Source organism: Bufo gargarizans, chromosome 8 (genome assembly GCF_014858855.1).
Source record: "Bufo gargarizans isolate SCDJY-AF-19 chromosome 8, ASM1485885v1, whole genome shotgun sequence".
Lineage (NCBI taxonomy): Eukaryota > Metazoa > Chordata > Amphibia > Anura > Bufonidae > Bufo > Bufo gargarizans.
In genome coordinates, this window is record NC_058087.1 from 135,694,912 (window position 1) to 135,703,311 (window position 8,400).

The 8,400-nt window shown below is 42.7% G+C and overlaps 1 protein-coding gene across 1 annotated transcript; it reads right to left on the minus strand.

Annotated features, from left to right (window-relative positions):
* Positions 1 to 1,152: 1,152 nt before the first annotated feature.
* Positions 1,153 to 2,596, minus strand: LOC122944990 (parvalbumin beta-like). Its single transcript, XM_044303765.1, has 4 exons — positions 2,536 to 2,596; positions 1,995 to 2,127; positions 1,668 to 1,777; positions 1,153 to 1,178 (listed from the first exon to the last, which is right to left on the minus strand). The coding sequence occupies exons 1-4, from the start codon at positions 2,594 to 2,596 to the stop codon at positions 1,153 to 1,155; spliced, it is 330 nt and encodes a 109-aa protein (XP_044159700.1).
* Positions 2,597 to 8,400: the final 5,804 nt, after the last annotated feature.

Here is an 8,400-nt window from a genome sequence, read left to right on the forward strand (position 1 = left end):
GATGTGCTTATGGTTAGGATTGCATGTAGAACAGAACCATCTGCAATTATAACCTTCCTTACCTTCCTATATGTCATTCCACATTATTGAAACCTTTTGTTTTTGTAATTTTTTTTATGCAGGCATAACAATCTGGCAGTACGCCTATTAGCAATCCATCACATATCTAAGCCACTCAACACTATACAGCCTGAAGCTGTTAGGGCATGATGAGAGTTGTAGTTTTGCAATAGCTGTAGAGCCACAGGTTGGTGAACACATAACTTGAAAGTCCAGAGCTGTCCACCTACCATATGCTATTTATAATACTGGTGTCTTCTTATGTGACAGAGGAGCCTTGGGGCCCCGGGTGAGACTGCTATTAGTATTACTATTATTGCTGCCCCTGAGGCTAAAGAGATAAAGAGTATTTTGTCTGACTGGGGTTCCTTAGCCCACCAGAGGAAATTTTTCTAGAGACCTAACCCCTATATCATCAATAAAGTCTAATGGGTTTTGAATCAACTAAATAGACCCTAGTGGCAAGTTATTGGCTCGAAAAGCAGCTCCAAATAGGTATTTTCTCCTGGACTTTTGGGCCACTATGGTATCAGAGGCTGGCCCTCTGGAGGATACTCTCGTACTCTAGTGAGCCAGTCCAAGACTTAATTTAATACCATATTATATCGTAAAGGTTCGTTTCAAAAACTGCTCGACTCTCTAAGGATATTCCTGTTCCCGCAACTGCACCCCTCAATAAAATACAAGAAAAACTGAATCCAAAACCTGATTTTTATTGATAGCATTGTTCACGTCGTTCTTTTAGCACATCAACATTTGGCATCGTCAGCATGTGGATTTACAAAAGGTGTAATGGTAGAAAGATCCGTCAATGCGTTATCAATATAAAAAATATATAAATAAATAGGTAGAGGCGTTATTATCACATCTCTGAGTTAAACTGCTGAGGATCCCGAAGTCGGTGGTAGAAAAGGAAGTGTCGCTTATCAAGGCGGTGACGCTGAATTTTGCTTGTAGATCTCGAAGAATCCTACGTCCCCTTCGACTGGGTGAACTTAGATTTCGTTGACCCGGGTTCCATCAACATTTCAGTTTAACCAAAAAAAAAGGAGGGAAGGTGATACTTCTAGGATCATCCATTAAGAGGTTCATTTAAGCCTTGACCAAAGCTAGGAATTCTGCAAAAATGAAAAAATAAAATGCATAAATGAAAAAAAAAAAACAGTGAAAAAATATACTGTCCTTATTTTGAGAATGCAGATCAGATCAACCATCATTCTGCAAGCCAAGGAGGCCTGTAGCATCTAGGAGGCAACTGAATGAAGATTTCCGTTGAATAGATAGTTACATAGTTTATATGTCCATTTTATAAAATGCTAAGTTTATAAATCCATGGGAATGATGGGCACAACTAAGAAGCATCCTATAAGTCCATAAATGACAAATCCCTTTAAGAGCATCCCCTGTGTATGTCTTTTAGTATAGTGAGAAATTGTAAAAGCTAGACCTAAAAACTTATAGATGGGAAGATCTATATTTGAAATGATGCCCCATGAAGGACTATGGCTTAGACATCTCCTCTAACCACTATGCAATGCTATTCTACTGAATAATTCATATATTGTAATTCAAAACCATTCATATATGGAAGACTCTGCCATATTTACCATCAACTCCAATTTTGCCATCACCGTCTGAGTCACCAGCTGAAAGAAAGCTCTTGGTTTCAGAGTCGGTCAGTTCCCTTGCATCAGTGCAGAAGTTCTTCAGGAACAGCCTGGATGTGGGAAGAGTCACAATGTTGTAGAAGAACTTCATAGAACCTCGTCTTATCATATAGACCCATGGAAGTTAGGATGTAGATCATTAAAAGCTGCTGATCTCATACCCACAGTTCCCAGATAACCAGACTCTTCATTTAGGTCCATTCTCTGTCAATAATTTGACATTTCTATCCCTATTAAGGTATCTGATTGGTGATGATGAATACTCACCTCAGCTCACCTTCTTCAATGAAGCCACTCTTGTCCTGGTCCAGGATTTCGAAGATTTTCTTGACTTCAGACTGAGACTTGCTGCTCAGACCAGACTTGGCAAAGAAAGTTTTGAAGTTGAAAGAGTCCTTGGCTGAAAGGAAATAATCAGAGTATTTATGACATTTAGATAAATATTAGATAGATAGATAGATAGATAGATAATAGATAGATAATAGATAGATAGGTCTAATACATTTAAATAACCAGTCACATTTATTCTCTTTTACTATTACTATCTATAAATCTGGTTATGAATTTTACCCTTAAGCACATTAGGCATGTACCACAAAGTGATGTAACTGTGTAAATTACAGCACAGATGTTCTCTAAAACCACCTCAAGTTATTTCCTGGCAGCGTGTATTTGCAGTTATCCTTTTCCCCACAAGGAGGCACTGTTTCTCCTAACTTCTAACTTGACCTGATGTCCTAGATATATTATCTGCGGAGATGAGGAGTGATGATAGACCCAGGTGCTGATAGCAGATATAGTTTAGTACCTTCTGTGCATTTGAGGGCAGCGCAGATGTCAGCCTCACTGAGGATACCAGCAAAAGCCATCTTCTTATCTGCAAAGAGATAAATGATGAATGGGGCGTTTCAAGCATGCAACATTAAGTGAGAGATTATACTGCAATGCAGTGCACCAGTATCCATCATTGTAAGGCACTTCCGCAAAAACCTTGCAGTGACAATGAGCCTCCGACTCACTGTGCATGGTCTACTACAGCACTCCTTGCAGTACTATCAGCCATTTACAATAGACAGTAGATAACACAAATCGAACAATAACAAAAGATCTCTAGCTTTGGTTGGAATAGATCTATGAGGAAACAATCCAGGTTGGAAATGCCGGAACGTGTTGGTGGCGATCATCGTTGAGTATGGTAAATAACCATAGGGCGATGCTGAGGATTGCTGCTGGCCAATATAAAGTTATCCCTTTGCAGTAACTGTAGTCCAAAAATCATAGGTGATGTCCTTCCAGTCTGATCTTTTTCCTTGTAGGTCAATATAAGGATCAAGTCTTCTGCTCTTCCACGCTGGACCAAGGTAGAATCCCAGAGGCTGAGAAAGCGGAGAGCATGTAACTCACCTTAGGTAAACTTCCCGGTGGAGGAAATCTGTGACTTGTGCTTGCCCCCTTTACAGGACACTGCTTATATACCCTCCAGACACCACCCTCAGACCATATACAGTAGCACAGAAGACCCTGTCACCAAGCAATTCTTCCTAAGCTGGGCTGTAAAAACTTGCTGGCTAATGAGTGGGTTATTTATACTCCACTTGGAATTTAAAGGATGGTTTGGTCAAGAATCTTATATCAGAAGCTGAAGGGCTGGAGCCCACTCCTTTCACGGTGTTCGCTTTGCACAATATACTGCAAGGGCATATAGTTAGGAACTACCGTCGGTGGAGCAGGGGGGAGGCAGCACCTCACACTGCACAGTGCAGCGAGTGCCATCACTTGACGTGTCGGTGCTTTCTACGTTTCTTCATAAACTTATCGGCAGTCACAGTGCAAGTCTATGGCAGATGGCGTACAGCTCTATTGCTTCATGCAGCTTGCTCCATTATGCAAGTAGCAGATGGTCTACAACCTGTGGCTCCTCAGCTGTTGCAAAACTACATCTCGTAGCAGAAGCTGAGGAAGACCATAGAGTAAAGCTTCATTCACTTCTCCGTTAGGAGATACGGCAGGCTGTTCTGGCAGAGCAGCCTAATGGATCTCACAGGATTAGGCAATCTACTTCACCGCCGGATCCCCATTGACCGCCGGAACGCGCATCGCGAGATTACGGCAATCTATCGTTGATGAAAGGAAGAGATTCGGAGGACATAGGCGGTGCTGGGCTCCTTCACAGACGGAGGTCCGGTGGTGATCCAGCTGATTTTTGGCATAAATGCCGGGTTTCCAACGGACCAAAACAACTGCATGCAATGTTTTTTTTTTTTTTCAGACAACAGCTGGCATTTGCGTCACATCTCCAAAACGCAGATGTGAACGCAGCCTAAGATAACCCAGAAGTAGAGGAAAGGAGATAAAAGAGTGGTTTTAGTGCTGCTTCGCCGAATTTCACAAAGAAATTCTATTCGTCATGAATTACTTCGTCACTAATCACATTCCATGGTATGTAGTGGGTGTAATGACGGGGAACGGTGATTGCACCTCTCCACCCCCCCTCATTGAACCCCTCACCGCTGATTGTGGCATCTGATAGTAACATCGAGACCTATCGGGGTTAAAAAAAAAATACATACCTCATACATTTGCTCGTGAAGAGGCCATTGCGGCCATCTTGATTGATGCGATGATGTGTGATGTCATCACGTCATCACGCTGATGTGACGGGCTGATGTGGTGACGTCAGGTGAATATGTTTCAGGAAAATTGATTAGTTATCACAAAGTGCAAGGAAATTCGGCTTCGTGGCGAATCAATTTTTTTTTTTCATTTTGATCGAAGTCCACTTTGTTAATTTTGATTCGCTCAACACTAATTATAATGCATGGATAACTTACTGTGTGTGTAAAAATGGGATAATCTGTTGTGTATCAGGCAGCCCCCCTGATATCAGCACTCGCGGTACACAAGGTTTGACAGGTTGGATAATAACATGCAAATGGAGGCACACAGATTGCTAGGTTTTGCGTTTCAAAAGAATATATTTATTCACACAGTGGTTTCATGATCCAGTTGCCCAATACTTTACATCGAAAAAAATAACATAAATCCTTGACCTTTCTGTTTTGTTCTTTTAGAACGCAAAACCTAGCAATCTGTGTGCCTCAATTTCCATTACATTTTGTATGTTAAACATATTTTTTAAGAATATTTGTCACTGTCTAGATTTAAAAAAAATACTTAAATACTGTAGTTTTCACTCTGGCCACTAAGTTTAAGGGCCTGTTCACACGACTGTAAGGGCGGTTGCGGATCGCAAATGGTGGGTGCACAATATATGGGCACCAGACGTATGCACTCAATGATGCGGATGCGGACCCCTTGACTTGAGTGGGTCTATCTATCTATCTATCTATCTAATATCTATCTATCTATCTAATATCTATCTATCTATCTATCTATCTATCTATCTATCTATCTAATATCTATCTATCTATCTATCTATCTATCTAATATCTATCTATCTATCTATATATCAAATCAAATCAGCTTTATTGGCAGGACTAAATACATTTTAGCATTGCCAAAGCAAGTGGGAAATAATTGGGTAGGGTTAGGGGGGTGGGGACATGTCCAGGGTGGGGATAAAGGAGTCCATGGTATATCAGGCTCCTCTCAGTCTGTGGCAGGCAGTAATATATTGTGCTGCTGTGGCCGCTGTGTTCTCCTCTTCCCCCAGCAGTATGGAGAGTCTCTCTTCCTCCTCCATGGAGGTGAAGTCTGGGCAGAGATCAGACAGTCTCCTGAAGTGAGTCTTCCTCACTGCTGAGTATTTGGGGCACCGCAGCAGGAAATGAGCCTCATCCTCCACGGCCTCCTGGTTGCACTGCTGGCACAGTCTGCTCTCCCTGGGCATGTACCTCTGTCGGTGACGCCCGGATTCAATGAGCAGGCTGTGGGCGCTCAGTCAGTAGCGGCTCAGGATCTATCTATCTATCTATCTATCTATCTATCTATTTATCTATCCATCTATCTATTTATCTATCCATCCCATATCTATCTATCTATCCAGATTCCACATGATATATTTTATTTCATACAACAGCCAGATAGATCTTTCTGCTTATGGTATATCTGGCTGCTGTATGGTCAGTTATTAGGGTGCTGTACATTATATTTATTGGGTGTGACTCTGTATTGCCCAGCTTAGAGGGAGCACCACCCAGGTCCCTAACTTCCCCGCTCACAATGGCTTACTGGGGACATTTGGGCATAGTCTAAAAAGCATCATCTAGTTTGGTAAAATCTTATTCTCCTAGATACAAATATACCAGAATCCACCTGTAGACATACCATGGTGAGCGAGGCCGGTTATTAGAAGGACCTAGCAAAAGCATTACACTATATGGACATCATATGGAAAGGGCCACTTACCCGGGACCCCCTCACCTTCCTCTGTTATTTTCAGAGTAAAGTAACACTGCAAAGAGTGTTTGCAAAATCCTGCCCTGGCAGACTTGGCACAAGCACTTAATGGGGAAAGTTTTACCACCCCAACTGCATGCTACTTTAAAGGGGTTATCCAGCACATAATATTGATGACCTCTCCTCAGGACAGGTCATCAAAATCTGATCGGTGGGGTCCGACACCCAGCACCCCCGCCGATCAGCTGTTTGACAAGGAGGCAGTGCTCCATGCTGCTTCCTCTTCATTACACCGCACTTCGTCTCGGAAGTGCAGTGTAACGATGAATACCTGCTTCATTCAAGTGAATTGAGCAGGTAGTTGTAATTACAGTACGCCACTGCTCCACTGGCAGTGTAATGAGGGAGAAGCAGTGCTCGCATGCAGTGCCACCTCCTCGTCTCACAGCTCATCGGCGGGCGTGCCGGGTGTTGGACCCCCGCTGATCAGATATTTATTACCTACTCGATATTATGCGCTGGATAGCCCCTTTAAAGGGATTCTGTCACCAGGTTTAGGGCTATAGAGCTGCGGACATGCACGGCTAGATCGCCGCTAGCATGTCCGCAATATACCGGTCCTATAGGGCTGTGTGGTTTTATTTTATTTAAAAAAGGATTTTAGAGATATGTAAATTAGTCTTGTAGGTGTCCAAGGGGTTGTACTTACCTTCCTGGTGCCCAGCCGTGCCCAGCCGTGCCCGCCTGTGAAGGAGCCCAGCACCGCCTATGTCCTCCGAATCTCCTCCTTTCATCACCGATAGATTGCCGTAATCTCGCGATGCGCGATGTGCCCCTTGGACACCTACAAGACTAATTTACATATCTCTAAAATCCTTTTTTAAAGAAAATAAAATCACACAGCCCTATAGGACAGGTATATTGCGGACATGCTAGTGGCGATCTAGCCGTGCATGTCCGCAGCTCTATAGCCTAAAACTTGGTGACAGAATCCCTTTAAGTCTGATTACTGACTTCTATCTTGATTTCATCTGTATGTTATCCATTGTATTGAAAGCATGTCTGCAATATTAGCTACTGCCACTAGATGTCTCTTTGGTACCATAGACAGTAAAATTACTGTCTGTAAAGCACAAAAAAAAACAAGAAGTCTGGCTTAGCCACATGGCAGGCTGAAGACCCCTGTACTGAGTGATTGCAGTACAGGAGTCCCCCCTTGTGACTTGCCTGAGGTGACGGACAGCAGGCTGCAAGAGGACAGCCTGTAAGAGGCTTGGAATTAAGTGCACCCACTTTTATAAAGTATCCTTTAATTTTGGCACTGCTGTGATTGGTTAGTGTTTGGTCCTGTTACAGTGGTTATGCCACCTGGTTGAAGTGTTATGTTGGATACACCTCGCTGCACTGGAAAGTGTCACCCGTCTTGCATAAATGCATAATACTCTATGTCTATGATGAATATTTAATATGTGATATATTACATATGTGCTATGTAAATGAGCATGTCGTAAACAGCACTTCATGGTTATGCTGCCACCTAGTGACCAACTGTATTATTGCTCTTGGATAACAGCATGAACACATAAGGACCTTTTGGCAATGCGAATAAGGTCCGGCATCGAGTTCCATCCTAGGGGCTCTATACCGGAAAAGAACTGATCAATATATCCCCATGCATTCTGAATGGAGAGCATTCCATTCAGGATGCATCAGGATGTCTTCAGTTCAGTCTTTTTGACTGATCAGGCAAAAGATAAAACCGCAGCATGCTACGGTTTTATCTCCGGCCAAAAAAACTGAAGACTTGCCTAAATGCCTGATCCGGCATTTTTTTCTATAGGAATGTATTAGTGCCGGATCCAGCATTCAAAATACCGGAATGCCTGCGCAGACCGAAAAAAAGGTGAAAAAAATAAATGCCTTTGCCGGATGACGTTTTCCGACGGAACTGCTTGCCGGATCACTCTGCCGCAAGTGTGAAAGTACCCTTAATTTATTCAGGTCCTTAAGGTGTAGTGAAAACATATACAGGTGAAAGTCGAAAAATGCACTTCTCCTCCACAGCTTCAGAACCTCCCCTAACCATGCTTATCTACTTTACAGCTCCTCCCACCCATCTAGTTACATAGACCCTCCCCTGCCCTGCCCATGGATATAACATTACAGGAAATAATAAAGAGCTGCATGGACATGGTCATGTGACCACAGCGCAGAACGGGAGATAGGAGCAATAAAAGTAAAAGAAAATACATTACGGAATTACATAGACCTTCATAAATGATTATCTTTAAACAATGTAACTAAGCCTGTGCCC

Bases quoted from the DNA above. Each gene is read 5' to 3' on its own strand.
- LOC122944990 (XM_044303765.1), bottom strand. From the start codon at position 2,596: ATGGCTTTTGCTGGTATCCTCAGTGAGGCTGACATCTGCGCTGCCCTC. The intron at 1,778-1,994 runs GTGAGTATTCAT...TCCCACATCCAG, and splicing joins ATTGAAGAAGGTGAGCTGAG to GCTGTTCCTGAAGAACTTCT. The intron at 1,179-1,667 runs GTAAATATGGCA...TCATTTTTGCAG, and splicing joins TGGCAAAATTGGAGTTGATG to AATTCCTAGCTTTGGTCAAG.